At 47.1% G+C, this 20222-nt stretch overlaps 1 protein-coding gene across 1 annotated transcript in view; it reads left to right on the forward strand.

Moving 5' to 3' along the window:
- Window positions 1-19937, forward strand: part of cdk5 (cyclin-dependent kinase 5) — a 30887-nt gene extending 10950 nt beyond the window's left edge. The window contains exons 5-12 of the mRNA XM_052022648.1: window positions 1303-1359; window positions 1634-1729; window positions 2717-2791; window positions 5744-5840; window positions 10413-10482; window positions 14234-14294; window positions 18145-18225; window positions 18494-19937. Of these exons, the coding sequence (XP_051878608.1) occupies window positions 1303-1359; window positions 1634-1729; window positions 2717-2791; window positions 5744-5840; window positions 10413-10482; window positions 14234-14294; window positions 18145-18225; window positions 18494-18580 (624 nt within the window). The 3' untranslated portion in view covers window positions 18581-19937. The remainder of the gene's footprint in view (window positions 1-1302; window positions 1360-1633; window positions 1730-2716; window positions 2792-5743; window positions 5841-10412; window positions 10483-14233; window positions 14295-18144; window positions 18226-18493) is intronic.
- The last annotated feature ends 285 nt before the right edge of the window (window positions 19938-20222 follow it).

The following is a 20222-nucleotide window of genomic DNA, read 5'->3' on the forward strand; positions in this document are numbered from 1 at the left end:
CACCCCCAGCAATGGATTGCCCCACGGCTCAGTGTGGAGAAGCCGTCTGGTGTGGGGTGGGCTGGGGAGAGTGGTGCAGCTGCTCAGCAATGAAGTGTGGTGCTGTCACGGTGAATGTGCCCGTCTCTGGGGACCAGCAGCAACTGACAGACCACCCTGATCCTCCTCCGATCTCTCATCACCTTTTCCCCAGGGTAGGGGAGTCCAAAACTAGGGGGCACAGGTTTAGGGTGAGGGGGACCTGGGAGGCAACTTTTTCACACAGAGGGTGGTGAGTATATGGAACGAGCTGCCAGAGGAAGTGGGTGAGGCAGGTACAACGGTATCATTTAAGAAGGACCTGGATAGGTACATGGAGGGGCGGGGTTTGGAGGGATATGGGCCGAACACAGGAAATTGGGACTAGCTGGGTGGGCACCGTGGTCAGCATGGACTGGTTGGGCCGAAGGGCCTGTATCCATGCTGTATTGCTCTATGACATCTCCTGTTGGATGTCTGCTACCATGGGGGAACTTCTACGTGGTGAGAGTTGTACATCCAAGAAAAGGGAGAGTTAGGCAGCACCTCTCCACATGTGCAAAGGGAAGTGATGAGGGAGACCACAGGATCCAAGTGCCAGGTCTGCCAGCACATGGAGCAGTTGCTGCCCATCCCCAGCAATGGCTACACACACTATGCCAACCAGGGTCTATTACTATGCTCCACATCTCAGCACTGAACAGCTGCACTGCTCTCCCGGGCAATCCCTGTCCCTCTCTCACAACATCCCAGAGTGAGATGTTGGGGAGCACCAGGTCTACAGCACAGCAGTGAGGAGGACAGGAAATCACAGCTGCTCCTCAGAGCTACGCAATCAGTAACCCCACATCTCTATGTATAGTGCTATAATGACCCGTGTGCTGGTTCCATAGCTGTAGAGTAAAACTCCGATAACCTGATCTGATTATTCAGAAGTCCCTGTGGTTTGGTACCCTGGTTCACTGGTGCTGATTTCCACACTCTCTTTAACACACTGGGGCAGGGTTCCCATGTTCCCTTTAAGGAGTGTGTTACAGACTGGAATTTATTTGAAGGGTTCGTGAGTTTATATGTGGAATAACAAATTCTGGGAGTGAGTTATGGGTTGGAATTTGTTGAAAGGTTCAGGGCATTTATATGTCAAATTACACATAGCTGGAAATGTGTTACTGGCTCTAATATAATTCAGGGTTTCATATTGGATTCTCCGGATTGCATCTTGCCGTTGGTTTTTATATCAGTGGCTGGTAATTTTACTGTTCAACCTCTTGGCTTTTATTTCAGGATTTGAAGAAATATTTTGACAGCTGTAATGGAGATCTTGATCCTGAGATTGTGAAGGTAAATGCCTCTGCTGGGAGCTTCATGTATCCTAGTTACAGATGCACTGTCATGTAGGATTCTTCCAGATCATATACAGCATGGGTTAGACAGAGTGAATCTCCCCCTACACTGCACCATCAAACACTCCCAGGGCAAAGAGAGCACGGGTTGGTTACTAAATAAAGCTACTACTCTGTTCCATCAAACAATGCCGGAGCAGTCATGCTGCTCGGGATAATTTCCTTCCATGGATCTGTGCGATCTCATTGTTTCTCTTGTTCTCTTCCTCCAGTCGTTCATGTATCAGTTGCTGAAAGGCTTGGCATTCTGTCACAGCAGGAATGTGCTACACAGGGACTTAAAACCCCAGAACCTCCTGATCAACAGGGTGAGTCTGAGAATGCCCAACCGAAGCTTGGAGCCTGTCAGTGGAGACCAGGAGGGAAAGTCTGGGGGTTCCCTTCCCTGAAGCCCTTGAGAAAAATTGAGACTCTGAAATCTAGCAGAGATTGTAAGGTGCTACCTTAACATTGTTGTGGCTGTAGGTGGGGTGTGTGGATGAGGGAGCGTCTATTCTATGAGAGACTCATTGCTTTCTCTGAAGCTGATGAAATCATTGATTCATTGTAAAGTTATGAGAGGCGTAGATGGGGTAGACAGAGTCTTTTTCCAAGGTCCAATACTAGAGGACATGGATTTAAGGTGAGGGGTGGGGGAGGGGAACGTGCCACTGGGGGAAGTTTTGGAAGCAGATACAATAACAACATTTAAGAGGCATTTAGACAGACACATGAACAGGCCGGGAATGCAGATCTGCAGTTTAAATTGACATCATGGTCGGCATAAATGGGCCGAGGGGCCTGTTCCTCTGCTATGACATCTATGATTCAATGGGTTGGGGAGTCACCTAGTTTCAGGGTAGTCTTTGGCTGGTTGCTGTGGTAAATAAAAATGCAAAAGGTGAAAGCTTTAAGAGGAACCTGAGAGGTAACTTTTCCACACAGAGGGTGGTGGGTGTGTGGAACAAGCTGCCAGAGGGAGTGGTAGAGGTGGGTACAGTTACAATGTTTAAAAGACATTTGGACAGGTCCATGGATGGGAAAGGTTTAGAGGGAGGTGGGTGAAATGTGGGCAAATGAGACTAGTGCAGTTAGGCAACCTGTCGGCATGGACAAGTTGGGCTGGAGGGATTGTTTCCGAGCTCTATTGCTCTGTGCTGGATAGAGAAGCAAGGTTAATATTTCAGGCCGAGGACCCTTCATCAGCTGTGGTTTTAATGTGTGCGCTTGCTTTGTGTATTCACTGTAACAGTGATTTAGTTCTTGAGCACAACCTGAGTTCTCCTCCCCACACACGCTGTTTTCTTCCAACACAGAATGGGGAGCTGAAGCTAGCAGACTTTGGGCTGGCTCGAGCGTTTGGGATCCCTGTCCGATGTTACTCTGCAGAGGTAGGGGAGCAATTTACCTCACTCTTTCTGGTGTCCAGTGTTGAGTTGTTGTGCTGTGGGGAGTTGTTATGCATGGGGACCCTTGTGTCATTTTCACAAGCCACAAATATTGTACTCTAAGGCACTTGGTGAGACTGGGCCAGGGACCCCTTGAGAACTGAACAGCAAAGACCTCAGATACTGTAAACCTGAAGTAAAAACAGAAAATGCTCGAAATACTCAGCAGGTCAGGCAGCATCTGTGGAGAGAGAAGCAGGATTAATATTTCAGTTCTCCAACCTGTTGAGCATTCATCACATTCCCTGACCAGTTCTGTAACAAACTGGAAAGGCTGGTTATCTGAAATTGTTGAATTCATTGTTGAGCCTTGTGGCTTGTGGTGTGCCAGATCGGAGAATAAGATGTTCCTCAAGGATGCGGGGCTTCACTGGAGTAGTGTAAGAAACCAAAGACAGAGGGATCAGAATGTGTTGAAGAGCTAAAGTCACAGACAACTGGAAGCTCATGGTCACCCTCAAAGACTGATATTTTTTCATTGAAGTAATGGAAGGGGTCAAAGAGAGGTCAGGGTGAGTGAAGATCAAAAAAACTGCAAATGATGGAGAACCGAAATTAAAGTAGAAAATGCTGGAAACACTCAGAGGGTCAGGCAGCACCTGTGGAGAGAGAAACGTGATGTTTCAGGTCAAAGACCCTTCATCAGGACTGTTCTGATTAGTTCACTTTAACTTGAGAGGTCAGAGTCGGACTGGGATGGGCAGCTGGAAGCTCGGGTTCACCCTTGTGAATTCACACTCTGCTGCCTGACATCACCACACAACCTCCCCTCGCATTTGGACTGGAAATGAGAGTCCAAGCCACCAATTTGTAATGGAAGTGTGTCACTGATCTAAAGTACTGAAGGTAAAACCAGTGGCAACACTGCAACCTCAGCTGACATCTTAGGCATTAACATTGGCTCGGTAAAGTTAGGATCTGAGTCTGGTTAGGATCTTTGAGTCCTCGTTGTCAACGGGGATGGTACCGGAGGATTGGAGGGTGGCGAATGTTGTCCCCTTATTCAAAAAAGGTAGTAGGGATAGTCCAGGGAATTACAGACCAGTGAGCCTTACGTCTGTGGTGGGTAAGCTGTTGAAAAGGATTCTAAGAGATAGGATCTATGAGCATTTAGAGAATCATGGACTGATTAGGGACAGCCAGCATGGCTTTGTGAAGGGAAGATCTTGCCTCAGAAGCCTGATAGGGTTCTTTGAGGAGGTGACCAGGAAGATTGATGAGGGTTGTACAGTAGATGTGGTCTACATGGATTTTAGTAAGGCATTTGACAAGGTTCCACATGGTAGGCTTCTTAAGAAGGTCAGAGGCCAAGGGCTCTGGGGAAGCTTGGCCGTGTGGATTCAGAATTGGCTTGCCTGTAGAAAGCAGAGGGTAGTGGTGGAGGGAGTGCCTTCGGATTGGAGGGCTGTGATTAGTGGTGTCCCACAGGAATCGGTTCTGGGACGTCTACTTTTTGTGATATTTATTAATGACTTAGATGAGGGGGTGGAAGGGTGGGTTAGCAAGTTTGCAGATGACACAAAGATTGGTGGTGTTGTGGATAGTGTGGAGGGCTGTCGAAGCTTACAGAGGGATATTGATAGGATGCAGAGCTGGGCTGAGAAGTGGCAGATGGAGTTCAATCCAGAGAAGTGTGAGGTGGTACACTTTGGAAGGACAAACTCCCAAGGCAGAGTACAAGGTAAATGGCAGGATTCTGGGTAGTGCGGAGGAGCAGAGGGATCTGGGGGTTCATATCCACAGATCACTGAAGGTTGCCTCACAGGTAAGTAGGGTAGTTAAGAAAGCTTATGGGATGTTAGCTTTCATAAGTCGGGGGATTGAGTTTAAGAGCCGCTAAGTAATGATGCAGCTTTACAAAACTCTGGTTAGGCCACACTTGGAGTACTGTGTCCAGTTCTGGTCACCTCATTATAGGAAGGATGTGAAGGCATTGGAAAGGGTGCAGAGGAGATTTACCAGGATGCTGCCTGGATTAGAGAGTATGGATTATGAAGAGAGACTAAAGGAGCTAGGGCTGTTCTCATTGGAGAGAAGGAGGATGAGGGGAGACATGATAGAGGTGTACAAGATATTGAGAGGAATAGATAGAGTGGACAGCCAGTGCCTCTTACCCAGGGCACCAATGCTCAAAACAAGAGGACATGGCTTTAAGGTAACAGGTGGGAAGTTCAAGGGAGATGTCAGAGGGAAGTTTTTCACCCAGAGAGTGGTTGGTGCATGGAATGCGCTGCCTGGGGTGGTGGTGGAGGCTGATACATTGGATAGGTTCAAGAGATTGTTAGATAAGCATATGGAGGAATTTAAGATAGAGGGATATGTGGGAGGAAGGGGTTAGATAGTCTTAGGTTTGGTTTGAAGGGCAGCACAACATGGTGGGCCGAAGGTCCTGTATTGTGCTGTATTGTTCTATGGTGCTATTAACTCAAAGTCAAAAGGTTGTTGATTCAAACCCCTCCCTGTCTGAGGTGCAGTACTGAGGGAGTGTGGCGCTGTCTGAGGTGCAGTACTGAGGGAGTGTGGCGCTGTCTGAGGTGCAGTACTGAGGGAGTGCGGTGCCGTCTGAGGTGCAGTACTGAGGGAGTGCCGCGCCGTCTGAGGTGCAGTACTGAGGGAGTGTCGCGCCGTCTGAGGTGCAGTACTGAGGGAGTGCCGCGCCGTCTGAGGTGCTGTACTGAGGGAGTGCTGCAATGTCTGAGAGGTTCATTATTGAGGGATGCTGCAATATTGAGGCTGCAGTCTTTTACATGAGAGTTTAATTTAGATCGCGTATGCTTTCTAAGCTGGAAATGTAAGATCCCATGACATTATTGAAGAAGAACAGTTGCACTTTCTCCTCTGTCCTGAAGGAGATGAACAGCTGATGTGGTCTGACCTCCCTTCTGCCCACTGCAGGTGGTGACACTGTGGTATCGCCCTCCAGATGTTCTGTTCGGAGCCAAACTCTACTCAACCTCCATCGACATGTGGTCAGCAGGCTGCATATTTGCAGGTAACACAGGTGCATTCTTCAAAGCTAGGATGTAACTCTGCCTTGTCCTTCCACCTCTGCTCCAGTAACCAACTCTCACCTCCCCAACGGCTGAAGGGCAAATCCAGTCCATGTGCTTGGTTAGTGGCTGGGGTCACGCTGCAGAATGTTCAAGTCGTGCTGTTCCCGTAACAACGTTAATACTTCAACAGTTATCCTTCATTTACAACCCTAAATCAAACTGCTTTTAACAGATTTCAACTGATTTCTGGTCATGTAAGGCTGGAAGGAGGGGGAGGGCCAGGTTATTGAACATGGTGGGACTGATGGGCTGAATTGTATTTATTTCAATACAAGGGGTAAGGCAGATGAACTAAGAGCTTGGATTAGTACATGGAACTACGATGTTGTAGCCATCACAGAGACTTGGTTGAGAGAAGAGTAGGATTGGCAGCTTAGCATTCTAGGATTCAGATGTTTCAGACACGATAGAGAGGGATTTAACAGAAGTGGAGGAGTGGTACTGCTGATCAGGGAGAATATCACAGCAGCACTCAGAGAGGATGTCCTGGAGGGCTCATCCACTGAGGCCAGATGGGTGGAACTCAGGAATAAGAAAGATGCAATCACTCTGATGGGGTTATACTAAAGGCCTCCCAACAGCCAGCAGCAGATAGAGGAACAGATATGCAGGCAGTTTATGGAAAGATGTAAAAGCAACAGAATACTTGTAGGAGATTTTCATTTCTCCCGTGTTGCCTGGAACTCCCTTAGTTCCAGAGGCTTAGATGGGGCAGAATTTGTTCTGTGTGCCCCGGAGGGTTTATTGACACAATATGTAGGCAATCCATCCAGGAAGGGGCCGTACTCGACCTTGTGTTGGGAAATGAGCTTGGCCAGATGGAAGTTTCAGTGGGAGAGCATTTTGGGAATAATGAACATAACTGTAAGTATTCAAGTAGTTTCTGATAAGGATGTCTGGAACTCGAAAGAAGTGCTAAATTGGGGAACAGCTGGTTACAGCAGTATCAGGCAGGAGCTGGGGAGAGTAAACTTGGAGCAGCTGTTAGTGGGTAAGTCTACACCTGACATCTAGGAGTAGTGCAAAGGCCAGCTGGTCAGAATTCAGGACCAACTTGTTCCTGAGAGAAAGAAAGACGAGGATGGCAAGGTTTAGGAACCTTGGATGATGAGAAATGTTGCAAATTTAGTCTGAAAGGAAAAGGAGACGTGTAAGTTTTAGGAAGCTGAACTTGGACAGGGCACAAGGGATATAAAGGAAGCAGGAGAGAACTTAAACAGGGAATCAGGAGGGCTAAAAGGGGCCATGAAATGTCCTTGGTGAGTAGGATTAAAAAGAATCCCAAGGCATTTTGTACGTACATTAAAAATGAGGGTAACTAGGGTGAGGGCAGGATCACTCATAGAGGGAATTTATGCCTGGAGCCAGAGGAAATGGGCAAGGTCCTTAATGAGTTCTTCTCATCAGTATTCACCAAGGAGAAGGACGTGGAGGATAGTGAGATCAGGGAGGTCTGTGCTGATATTCCAGGGCATCTTGATATCAAGAAGGAGGGTATCGTCACTAAGTCCCCAGGACCTGATGGAATCTATCCCAGGTTATTGAGAGCGGCAAGAGAGGAGATTGCTGGGCCTTGACAGAGACCCTTGTATCCTCTTCAGCTACAGGTGGGCTCCCAGAGGGCTGGAGAACAGCCAGTGTTGTTCCCTGTTTAAGAAGGACAGTAGAAATAAACTAGGAATTTATATGCAGATGAGACTTACATCAGTGCTAGGGAAATTATTGGAGAAGATTCTTAGGGATAGGATCTACTCGCATCTGGAAGAGCATGGCATTAGGGTCATTCACGGTGCTGAGTGTAAAAGTTGGGAAGTCATGTTACAGCTGTATAAAACTTTGGTTAGGCCACATTTGGAGCACTGTGTGCAGTTCTGGTCACTACATTATGGGAAAGATGTGGAGACTTCGGAGGGATGTTGAGGAGGTTTGCCAGGATGTTTCCTTGACTAAAGTATTATCTATAAGGAGAGATTGGGCAAACTTAGATTGTTTTTTCTGGAGTGTTGGAGGCTCCAGGGGAGACCTGATAGAAGTTTATAAAATTATGAGAGGCATACATAGAGTAGTCAGAGTCTGTTTCCCAGGGTGGAAATGTCAAATACTGGAGGGCATGAGTTAAGGTGAGGGGTGGGGGGAGGGGGGAAAGAGTTTAAAGCAGATTTATGAGGCAAGAGGGTGGTACATGCCTGGAACGGGCTGCCAGGGGAAGTGGTGGAAGCAGATCCGATGGCAACGTTTAAGAGGCTTTTAGACAGACACATGAACAGGCTGGGACGGAGGGATATGGACCACGTGCAGGCAGACGGGATTAGTTTGGATTGGTGGTGTCAGCACAGACACCGTGGGCTAAAGGGCCTGTTCTGTGCTGTACTGTTCGATGTTCTAATTTGTATACAATGGTGGGAGGGCCACAAACTGTAGCCTTTGTCCTGAGAGCCCCTACAGTGTCTGTGCCCAGCTTCAGTGAATCCCTCAGCTCACAGTCCAACCCTAGAGCATCCAGTCTGCCATGGGCAACGGCTCCTGGAATATCAGTGAGCTTTGGGCAGACCAGAGGGTGACTTTCACTGTGTTGATGGCTTCCTAGTAGCAGCTGTTACAGCGTGTGTCCTTGGGAGCAGCCTAAACAGCTCAGAGATGGTTCCTGATCTATGCCATTGAGGATGCATTATTGTGCACTCTAGGCATGTCCAGCATTTAACGTTAACCCGTAACCGGATACGCTTTGAACAGGAGATGGACAGTTGTGTTCAATTCTGGGCACCATTCCTGGGGAAGATGCCAAAGGGTTGGAGCGGTTCCAGACAATATTCCCAGAGGGGATTCTAGTTCTGTGGAGGGAGTGGAGAAGCTGGGATTGGTATCCTTGGATCAGGAGCTATTAGCAGCAATGAGCACAATAACACCAGATTGTTGTAAATAATTCCTCTAGTTCATGAATGTCTTTCAGGGGAGGAAGTCTGACGTCCTCACCCAGATCCACTGTGTGGTTAATTCTTAAATGACTGAGCCAAACTTGCTGGGGCAAGAAATGCCGACCTTGACAACGACGCCCAGATCCTGAAAGATGAACAAGCAGGAGAAAAAAGTAATTTTAAAAGGCACTCAAAATCAGTTTTAGTCGAATAAATAGTAGCAGGGAACCAGAGGTGATTGGCAAAAGAATTGCAGATGTGATAAGACAAAGGCAAAATATTGCAGACGGTAATGTTGCAGACGATAATATTGCAGACATTAATAAGATCAGAAAATGCTGGTAAGACCCTTCAGGCTGGACGGCGGCTGTGGTGAGAGGAACGGTTAGTGGTTCAGGCTAACCTTCCATCAGTGAGATATAATGGGGAACTTTCAAAATGTTTAATTGGAGAACTGGCACCAAGAGTTGGGACAAGGACAATGGGCTGAAGGTCCTGTGTGTAACCCTTTAACATCCTCAGAGCAGCGTGTGCAGGGTAACGGAGTTAATGCCTGCCTGTGGGCTGTGTTCAGCAGTGTGTCCCGCTGGAAGCAGCAGGAGGGTAGTGGACTGGTTGAGGGGAGAGAAGGAGAAGGTGGAGTAGGGGGGAAGGGATAACGATGGTGGAGCAGACATAGTCACACAGTCACAGAGCAACACAGCATGGATACAGGCCCTTCGGCCCAACCAGTCCGTGCCGACCACGGTGCCCACCCAGCTATTTCCAACTTCCTGCGTTCGGCCCATATCCCTCTAAGCCCCACCCTCCATGTACCTATCCAAGTGCTTCTCAAATGACACTGTTGTACCTGCCTCACCCACTTCCTCTGGCAGCTCGTTTCATATACTCACCACCCTCTGTGTGGAAAAAGTTGCCCCTCAGGTCCCTTTTAAATCTTTCCCCTCACCCTAAACCTCTGCACCCTAGTTCTGGACTTCCCTACCCTGGGGAAAAGACTGTTACCGTCCACCTTATCTCTGCCTCTCATAATTTTAAACACTTCTATAAGGTCGCCCCTCATTCTCCTACGTTCCAGGAAAGAACAATTTAGCCTGGCCAACCTCTCCCTGTAACTCAGGCCCTCGAGTCCTAGCAACATCCTCGTAAATCTCCTCTGCACTCCTTCCAGTTTAACCACGACTTTCCTATAACAGTGCAACCAAAACTGTACACGGTGCTCCAAGTGTGGCCTCACCAACGACTTGTACACTGCAACGTAATGTCCCAACTCCTATATATAAAGAATATCAACTTTTAATTTGATGGAAAGGTTATCGACCTGAAACTTGGACTTCACTTCCCTCACAAGAAAATTATAGCACTGTTTCCCTCTCCACGGATGCTGCTTGATTTCACATTTCCAGCATCCACGGTATTTGGTTGTGGATTTTTATTTGATTGATTGACATGACAAACAAGATGCTGAGCCAAAGAAGCTTAGTCCATGTGCAATTAAAGTTCCTTTTACCGGTTTACATTTCCTACGCAGTTTGCAAAGTGATTGGATTTGGCATGAAATCTTTGCAGCTTTCCTGTTAACAAATTCTTTTTCAGAGTTGGCAAATGCCGGAAGGCCTCTGTTCCCTGGGAACGATGTAGATGATCAGCTGAAGAGAATTTTTCGATATCCTTTTATAATTCCATGCTTTCAGCTGCATGTGGAAGATTTCAGCAACAAACGCTGCATTTATATACCTTCTTTACTGTAGAAAACATCGTGGGTAGAAGGAATCAGTCTGAAGCCACCACAGGGATGGGTAACTGATGCCCAGAATGGGTTTGGAGACGGATTTGAAAGGAGGGGGAAGTGGTCTTGGGGCTTGTGGCATTTACGGGGGAGTCAGAGGGAAAAAGTGATAGGCTTGGTTCAAAAGGCTAGCTTCATTGATAGTGATTAAACCTCCAGGTCTGGATGAGGGACATCCTAAGTTGCCGAGGGAGATTAGGGTGGAATTGACTGTAGTCTTTCAAACAGTGCTGGAAGACCAGAGATCTAATGGTGCACCCATGCTCAGGAAAGAGTGTAAGGATAAACCAGAAACTACAGGTCAGTTAGCTTAGCGATAAGAAAATATAGGTATGATAATCAGAGGTAGAAATCTCAGTCACTGGGACAAGAGTGGCTTGATTGGAGAAAACCAGCGTGGGTTGCTAAAGGTGCAGTGTGTTTAACTAACTGGATAAAGTTATTTAGTGAGAAAACAGGGTTGATGAGGAAGTGGACTTGGTGCGATGCATGTGGACCTTCAAAATATGACCATTAAAGTGACAGAACGTCACTGAAATGGAATTCCAGAGAATAACAGCATCTGGGAATTTGAGAAGGTGACAGGAAACAAAAAGTAGTAGTGGGAAGCTTTTCAGGTTGTGGGGAAGGTGCTGTTCTCCAGGGGCACTAGAATCAGTGCTTTTTACTACACTTGGTTGTACAGGGCAGAACCTGCAGACAATACGGAGCTTAATGAACTTGAGGATGATAGATATAGAGGCTGGTGAAATGGGCACATGTGTAGGAGATGAAATTTAATGCAAGAAAATGAATAGGATTATGTTTTGTTCAGGAGAACACAAATTGGCAAAGTAAATTGGGGCAGGCACGATAGTGTAACGGTTAGTGTAAAGCTTTACAGCGCCAGCAACCCAGGTTCAATTCCCGCCGCTGTCTGTAAGGAGTTTGTACGTTCTCCCTGTGTCTGCGTGGGTTTCCTTTGGGTGCTCCGGTTTCCTCCCACATTCCAAGGACATACGGGTTAGGAAGTTGTGGGCGTGCTATGTTGGCACCAGAAGCGTGGCGACACTTGCGGGTTGCTCCCAGAACACTACGCAAAGGATGCATTTCACTGTGTTTTGACGTACATGTGACTAATAAAGATCTTATCTAAACGTGAAGAGGTACAATTCTAAGGGGTATGGAGCAGAGGTCAAAGATGTGTGAACTATTGAAAGTGGCAGATTAAGAAATCAGTAAAAAGCAGACAGGATTATTGGCTTTATAGACTGAGGCGTGAGGTACAAGGGTTAGAAGTTCATGGGAACATTATAAACATGGGTTTGGTCATTACTGAATCGCTAATGTGATTGAACGGATGAGGGACTTCAGTGAAGTGGAGAGGCCGTGGTTGCTCTTGGAACAGACAAGGTTAAGAGAGGACGGATAGCTGTGTTAAATCAGACAGAGTGGGTGGGGAGAAACTGTTCCCACTGGTCGAGGTCAATAACTCGGGGGCACTGAACGAAGAGGTTTGGCAAAAGGAGCAAGAGGGACGCGAGGAAAATCTTTTTTTATGCAGAGAGAGGATGTGGAGTGCACTGCCAGGGAGGAGGGAAGGGCATTCACAGTCAACGTAGGGCCCTGGGGAGTGGTGTAGAACAGAGGGACCTAAGAGTACAAGTACTTGGTTCCCTGAAAGTGAAGTCACAGATAGGCAGGGTGGTGAAGAAGGCGTTTGGCCCGCTGACCTTGATCACTCAGGGTATTGAGTACAGAAGTCGGAATGTTAAGTTGCTGTTGTACGTGACGCTGGTGAGGCCATGTTTGGAATATTGTGTGCAGTTTTGGTCACCCTGCTATGGGAAAGATGCCATTAAGATGGAAAGAGTGCAGAGAAGATTTACGAGGATGGGACTTTAGGGACTGAGTTATGGGGAGAGGTTGGGCGGGCTGGGACTGTTCTTCATTGGAGTGTAGGAGATAGAGGGGTGATCATATAGAGGTGTATAAAATCAAGAGAGGCATAGATAGGGTGAATGTACTTAGTCTTTTTCCCAGGGTTGGGAAATCAAGAACTAGAGGACATATGTTTAAGGTGAGAGGGGAGAGATATTGGTTCGCATATGGAACAAGCTGCCAGAGGAAGTGGGTGAGGCAGGTACATTAACAACATTTAAAATGTACTTGTACAGTTACATGGATAAGAAAGGTTTAGAGGGATATGGGCCAAATGCAGGCAAATGGGACTGGCTTAGATGGGAATCTTGGTCGGCATGGACCAGTTGGCCGAAGGGTCTGTGTATGACTATAATTCAGATTCAGTTGTGGCCTTGTAAAAAGAGCTGGATAAGGCAAGAGTTGTGAATAAAGGGCTGGGGAATGGGATTAGCTAGATTGTGCATGAGCAGGCAGGTTTTGATGGGCCGAATAGCTCCTTTCTGTGCCCTAACTTCTCTGGTGTTATGCGTTAGGCATTCTAGAAGGGTACCACTGAGTTTTATCAACTTGTGTCCATCTCTGTCGATGATACTAAACTTGGTGGTACAGTGATGTGAAGAAGGTTGCCTAAGGTTTCAACAGGATCTGGATCAACTGGGCAGAGGATTGGCAGATGGAATTTAAGCAAATTCCTCAGACAAATGTGAAGTATGCATTTCACAGGGCAGGGCTTACACAATAAATGGTGGGGCCCTGGGGAGTGTTGTTGAACAGAGAGATTTAGGGGTATAAGTACATAGTTCCCTGAAAATGGCGACACAGGTAGACAGGGTGGTGAAGAAGGTGTTTGGTGTGATTGCCTTCCTTGGCTGAGGCATTAAGTACAAAAGTTGGGCTGTCATGTTACAGTAACAACATTTAAGAAGCATCAGGACAGGTACATGAATGTAATTGGAAATAATGCAGTGGGATTAGCATGGATGGGACGATGGTCAGCCTAGATGCAGTAGGTCCAAGGGTCTGTGTCTATCCTATACAACTATGTGACTGTGAAGCTCCCAAGGGGCCCTGTGTGGACTCAGACCGTGATGAGCTAAGCTTAGATTCTTCAGGTAACTGAACAGGGAAATGAAACCTTTGCTGTAGAGGCTGGGATTAAAGTTGGATGAATGAATGGGTCTATTAAACTGTAGAATGGAGGTGAGGAGCAGGTTGATGCAGTCTTTTGTTAAAGACTGTAGGAATATTGAGGGGAAGATCAGAGTATGTGAGTGTTTATATGGGTCAGGGAGGGTTCCTTGGGCTACAGTTGGATCAAGTAATGTCAGATGTGGATTTTGGGCTGAAAATAACAAATCTCAGTAATGATGTTGCTTTGTTGCTATCTTCAGCCTTACTTTGGCACTCATCAAGATAAAGGACTATCTGACTCTGTCTGTCTGTCTCTCCCTCATGGTTTCCCCCTCTTATTCTGTCTCTGTATCTCTCTTGTTTCTCCTAATCTCTCCCTCGCTTCCTCCCTTTATTCTCTTCCCTGTTTCCGTTCCCCTTTTTCTCACTATCCTGGACCTGCATATCTCTCTCTCTCTCTCTCTCTCTCTCTCCATCCCCCCCCCCGCTCTTCTTCTTTGCTCTGTCTCTGATACTCTCCCCTACTACCCATTTCTCTTCCACCCTCTGTCCTTCCATTGCTCCCAGCTCCCTGAACTTTCCTTGACGCTTTCACCTTGCTGGGGACCCCAACGGAGGAGCAGTGGCCGTCAATGACCAAACTTCCTGATTACAAGGTGAGTGCGGCTTTCTTTGCAGTTGTGTGCCTTCCCCTCCCTGACAGGGCAGAGGTGAAGGGCGATTTAATGCTGAGCTTTGTCATGAGGGACTGTGTCCAGTGATTGATGGACCTTGCAAACGTTTGAGGATGGATTAGACACATAATTGAGTAAACAGAGTTCATGAAGGGGAGAGACGGGGTGTGGGATTGCAATCTGTGATGGCCAAAAGCTTTGCAGATCACCCTGGAACTGGACTTCCGATATTGGAGACGGGGACGTGAGCTTGAGTTGGCAGCACCAGGGAGATGAAATATGAGGGAGGGCGGGGAATGTGCACCAAAGGATGGCTGTGGAGTCGAGGAACCCACCAGCAGTAATGGATGTGGAACAGGCTGGAGGGGGAGGATGGACTTGGAATTGGTTTATTATTGTCACATGTACCGAGATACAGTAAAAAAAAAACTTTTGTTTGCCATCCACACACATTCCATTCATTAGTACATCGAGATAGTAAAAAGGAAAAACAGAATGCAGAATATAGTGTTACGGTTACAGAGAAAATGCAGTGCAGGTAAATTAATTGGTAAATTGCAGTGAAAAGCTTGTCTTGCATGCCGTCCATACAGATTATTTCATTACAACAGTGCATTGAGGCAGTACAGCATAAAACAATAACAGAATGCAGAATAAAGTGTCACAGCTACAGAGAATGTGCAGTGCAGGCAGACAAGGCCATAACGAAGTAGATTGTGAGGTCAAGAGTCCACCTTATTGTACTGGGGACTGTTCAATAGTCTTATAACAGCTAAGGCAAATAAAGGGCAGGGTCCATGACAAGTTAAATTGAGAGACCGAGTTCATCTTTATCAGAATCAGGTTTATTATCACTGACTTACAGGTTGTGAAATCTGTTGTTTTGTGGCAGCAGTACAGTGCGAACACAAAAATTACTATAAATTACAAAAATAGTGCAAAACGAAGGGAATAACATCTATTACTGCTGGTGGGTTCCTCGACTCCACAGCCATCCTTTGGTGCACATTCCCCACCCTCCCTCATATTTCATCTCCCTGGTGCTGCTAACTCAGGCTCACATTCCCATTCTCCAATTATCAGAAGTCCAGTTTACCGTACAAGAGGTCTGTTGAAGAGTCTGCTAACAGCGGGATAGAAGCTGTCCTTGAGCCTGGTGGGACGTGCTCTCAAGCTTTTGTATCTTCTGCCCGATGGGAGGGGGGAGAAGAGAGAATGTCCGGGGTGGGAGGGGTCCTTGATTATGCTGGCTGCTTTCCCGAGGCAGCAGGAAGTGTCCATGGAGGGGAGGCTGGTTTCCGTGATGCGCTGGGCTGTGTCCACAACTCTGCGGTTTCTTACAGTCCTGGGCAGAGCAGTTGCTGTACCAGGCCTTGATGCATCCAGATAGGATGCTTTCTTTGTTGCATCGATAAAAGTTGGTGAGAGTCAAAGGGGAGATGCCTGGATGGCCATAGGCCGGAAGTAAACATAGATGGGTTGGCTGAATGTGGCAGATGATGATTTAATATGGAGGAGTGTGATGCACTTTGGCAGAGAGTAAAAATGAGCAGGAAGAGTTGGGTTTATTTCTGTACAAATCCTTGAAAGTGGCAGCAAAAACCAGGTGCTGGAGGAACTCAGTGAGTCAGGCAGCACCTATAGAGGGTTTCAGGTCGAGACCCTTCACCTGGACTGAGGAGAGGTGGCCGGTGTAAGGAGGTGAGGGGAGGGGGTGGAGCAAGAGCTGGCAGGTGATGGGTGGAGGCAGGTGAGGACGGGTTTATTGACATGGAGTCAGGTGGGAGAGGGAAGGGTGGAGGTAGTGACAGAGGCTGGGAAGTGATATGTGGAGGCAACAAGGGGCTCCAGCAGCTCGCCTTTTGTTCCAGATTCCAGCAGCTGCATTCCCTTTCAGTCTCCTGGAAACTGGCAGGCTGTGTTCAGGGAATATTCCCAAGCAGAGGATATAGTACAAAACCAGGGAAGTTGTGTTGATCTTGTACAAAATAGTGGCGAGGTCACCAATGATTACTGCATCAGTTCTGGTCACCACACTTTTGGAAGGGCATGAAGGTCCTTAGCGAGGGTGCAGAGGAGATTTGCTGGGATGGTCCCAGTAATGAGGGGTTTCAGCTGCAAGATTTGACTGGAAAAGCTGGAGTTGTTCCTGGAGCAAAGGAGGATGAGCAGAGATATGCAGGTTAGTAGGTTAATTGTCCACTGTAAACTGCCCCTAGTGTGTGGGTGAGGTGTAGAATCTGGGGGTGGGGGGGGGGGGGGGGGGGGGGGGTGGTTGATGGGAATAGAAACATAGAAAACCTACAGCACAATTCAGGCCCTTTGGCCCACAAAGCTGTGCCAAACATGTCCCTACCTCAGAAATTACTAGGCTTACCCATAGCCCTCTATTTTACTCAGCTCCATGTACCTATCCAACAGTCTCTTAAAAGACCCTATGATATCCCCCTCCACCACCGTTGCCGGCAGCCCATTCCACACACTCACCACTCTCTGAGTAAAAAACTTACCCCTGACATCTCCTCTATACCTACTCCCCAGCACCTTAAACCTATGTCCTCTTGTGGCCACCATTTCAGCCCTGGGGAAAAGCCTCTGACTACCCACACGATCAATGCCTCTCATTGTCTTATATACCTCTATCAGGTCCCCCCTCATCCTCCGTCGCTCCAAGGAGAAAAGGCCGAGTTCCCTCAACCTGTTTTCATAAGGCATGCTCCGCAATCCAGGCAGCATCCTTGTAAATCTCCTCTGCACCCTTTCTATGGCTTCCACATCCTTCCTGTCGTGAGGCGACCAGAACTGAGCACAGTACTCCAAGTGGGGTCTGACCAGGGACCTATATAGCTGCAACATTACCTCACGGCTCCTAAATTCAATTCCCCGATTGATGAAGGACAATACATCATATGCCTTCTTAACCACAGGGTCAACCTGTGCAGCTGCTTTGAGCGTCCTATGGACTCGGACCCCAAGATCCCTCTGATCCTCCACACTGCCAAGAGTCCTACCATTAATACTATACTCTGCCATCATATTTGACCTACCAAAATGAACCACTTCACAATGTGGGGAGAATAAAATGGGATTAGTGTAGTATCGGTGTAAGTGGCTGGCATGGATTTGGTGGGCCGAAGGGCCTGTTTCCGTGCTTCTCTATATTCTACATGAGCTGAATAGCCTATTTCCGGCTTAAAGTTTTTACAGAATTCTTTGATGCCCCTCCAAATCTGATGTTGTCCCATTTGTCCAATCTTGAATAAAATTCAGCCTTTTGTGATAACATTTTGCTTTGAAATAATGTGAATCTCTTTAGGTTTATAAGCAGAAGGTGTAAGCTGCCAGGATTAAAGATGTATATTAAAAACAGAAGAGCCTGCTGCCTCAGAGATAACAATGAGAGTCAAGCTCTCATCCGAGAGCAGTACTAAACTGATCCCCCCTCATTCACTTCTGGAACAGCAGAGTACGGACCAGATGGGGAGGAACCTGAGCCTCAGCAGGGCCATTTCCCTGTCCGTTCTACGTCCCTCTCTCATTCTCTCTCTAGCTTTGTCTCTCATCTTTCCCTCCTTGGCTTCTTTCTCCCTCTCTCTCTCCTCTCTCTCCATTTCCCTCTCTCTCTCCCGTCATTTCCCTTTGTCCCATTTTCTTCCTGGTTCTACCTGCCGATCTCCTTATTCCTGCACCCCCACCCTCTTCACCTGTCTCTCCCCAACCTCTCTCCCTCCTTCTGACTGCCTGTCTTATTCTGCAGAATCTATTTCTAGTTAATCTGTACAAACTCAAAGAAATTTTAAATAAACCCCTAACTCTTTCACTTCTTTTCCAGCCCTATCCCATGTACCCGGCGACAACATCCCTACTAAACGTGGTTCCAAAGCTCAATACTACTGGCCGGGACCTGCTGCAGGTGAGGCACTCACTGTGAGGGAAGCAGGGAGAAAATCATCACAATTCTATTCAGTCTCATCGCTGGCATCGTCGCTGGTTCAGAAACTCACAGGCTCAAAAACCTTGCCAGAGTTTCAGTGCTGAAGGAGCACCACACTGTGGGAGGGGCGTTAGTGAGGGAGCACTGCACTGTCAGATGCTTTTGGATCCTGTCCAAGCTTTGACTCCTGATGTATCCCCAGTAGTCGGTGGTTGACTTTAGATTTACATGTGCCTTGTGTTTACAGAACCTGTTGAAGTGTAACCCGGTACAGAGAATTTCGGCTGAGGAAGCCTTGCAACATCCCTACTTTGCGGACTTCTGCCCTCCCTAACGGAACACGCGACTCTCGGCACCTTCCCAGTCTCGTGCCCAGGACTGCCCATCCTGCATCACTCGGCCTGAAGGAACCACTGCAACTCGAGCTGCCTCTCCCCTCTCTGTGCTTCTTGTCACAGTCACAACCAAAGTGGTGGACCCTTGAGGTGACCTCGTTGTGGGCAGGGTCTTAAGAATGAGAACCTCACTGAACCATCTGTGTGTTTCTCTGGAAAAATTTTTTTTTCAGCATTCCATACAGATCACCATGAAAAAAGCACTTTTTGTCTGTAAAGAACTCATCTGAAACTTGTACTGTCGACTATTTTGTGTTTGTGCATGTGTCCTTGTGCACAAATGTGTTGTGCATCGGCAGGTGTGACCTTGTGCACAGGTGTGTTGCTTCTGTGTGCATGTCTCTGTCCAAAGTTGTGTATATCCATGCGTCCCCGTGCATCTTGTGACCATAAATGTCTCGGGTGCTCTTGGTATGTGTATGTCGTATTCATTGTGTATGTAATCGTGTGTGTGTCACTCCGTGCTGATGGACGTTAAACATGCCCTTCTCTATCATTTCTGCTCTCCCTCATCTGTGTTATTAACTCTGTTAGTTACAGAGTGTCTGGTCAGTGCCTGTGATTGCCTGTGCATTCTCTGTGTGCTGGATGTGCATTGTGTGTGTTACTGGGGGACTGTCTGTACGTTAGCATGGATTTAGTGTGTGTGATGTGCAGAATGTTGTCACTGAATTAGTGTGGACTTCCAGCACTGAACCTGTGGTCTTGTTTTATAGGGAATGATTTTGTTTGGAGTTTATCATGAGTGAAAGCACTTTTTTTTGCAAAGAAATGTGAAACTTGAAAGTTTGTCATTTTGTGTTTATTTGGTGTATGTGTGTGCTTGTACCATGTGATGTCACATATGTAAAACTGTTCTCTGGTCACTCGTGTGTTAATGTATGCTCCTGTACGTTTGTGTTAACGTGCTCATGTGTGTTGTGTATGTTTTTACTTTTGCTGGATGTCACTGTCACTGAGTGAAGGTTCTGTGGGCATTGTATCAGCATCCACCTAACCTCAGCGGCTGCCCAGTGTCAAAGGCCCCTGTGAACAAGCTCTCACTTATTCTGGTCAAGCAGCGTTGTCCGAGAATCCAGTTGATGCACTTGTTTCTGCATTTAAGTCACTGAATTGTTCCAGGTCCTCTTGTGTTTTGACAGCAAAGAAAATCAGCACTAGGCTGTAACAGCTGATAAATAGCAAATGACAAGCAACTCATCTACCATGGCAGATAATCATTATGGCATAATTTACTGGCGTGCCAAACTTTATACCTCCTTGGGTGCAAAACAATTAATAAAAAGTGGAATACTTTGATAATTCTCATTATTAAACCAGACAGGTTATACAAGAGATTCCATCAAACCCATGCAGACCCTGTGTCCTGACTAACCGTGAAATACTTCCAGTTTCACGTTTGCCCTGTAACTCCTGGTTACAGAGATTAGCAAACAAGCCTGAAGGCTAATCCCATCCTGCGGCAACCAACGAAGCCCCCCCGATAAACATTCAAGTCTGTGGGAAAGAATCTAGATTAAGCTGTTCTGAGGTTGGCAAATATCCTCATTACAGTAGAACACAAGACAGGAACAGTCAGAC

This window comes from Pristis pectinata, chromosome 9 (assembly GCF_009764475.1).
Source record: "Pristis pectinata isolate sPriPec2 chromosome 9, sPriPec2.1.pri, whole genome shotgun sequence".
In the NCBI taxonomy this organism is placed as follows: Eukaryota; Metazoa; Chordata; class Chondrichthyes; order Rhinopristiformes; family Pristidae; genus Pristis; species Pristis pectinata.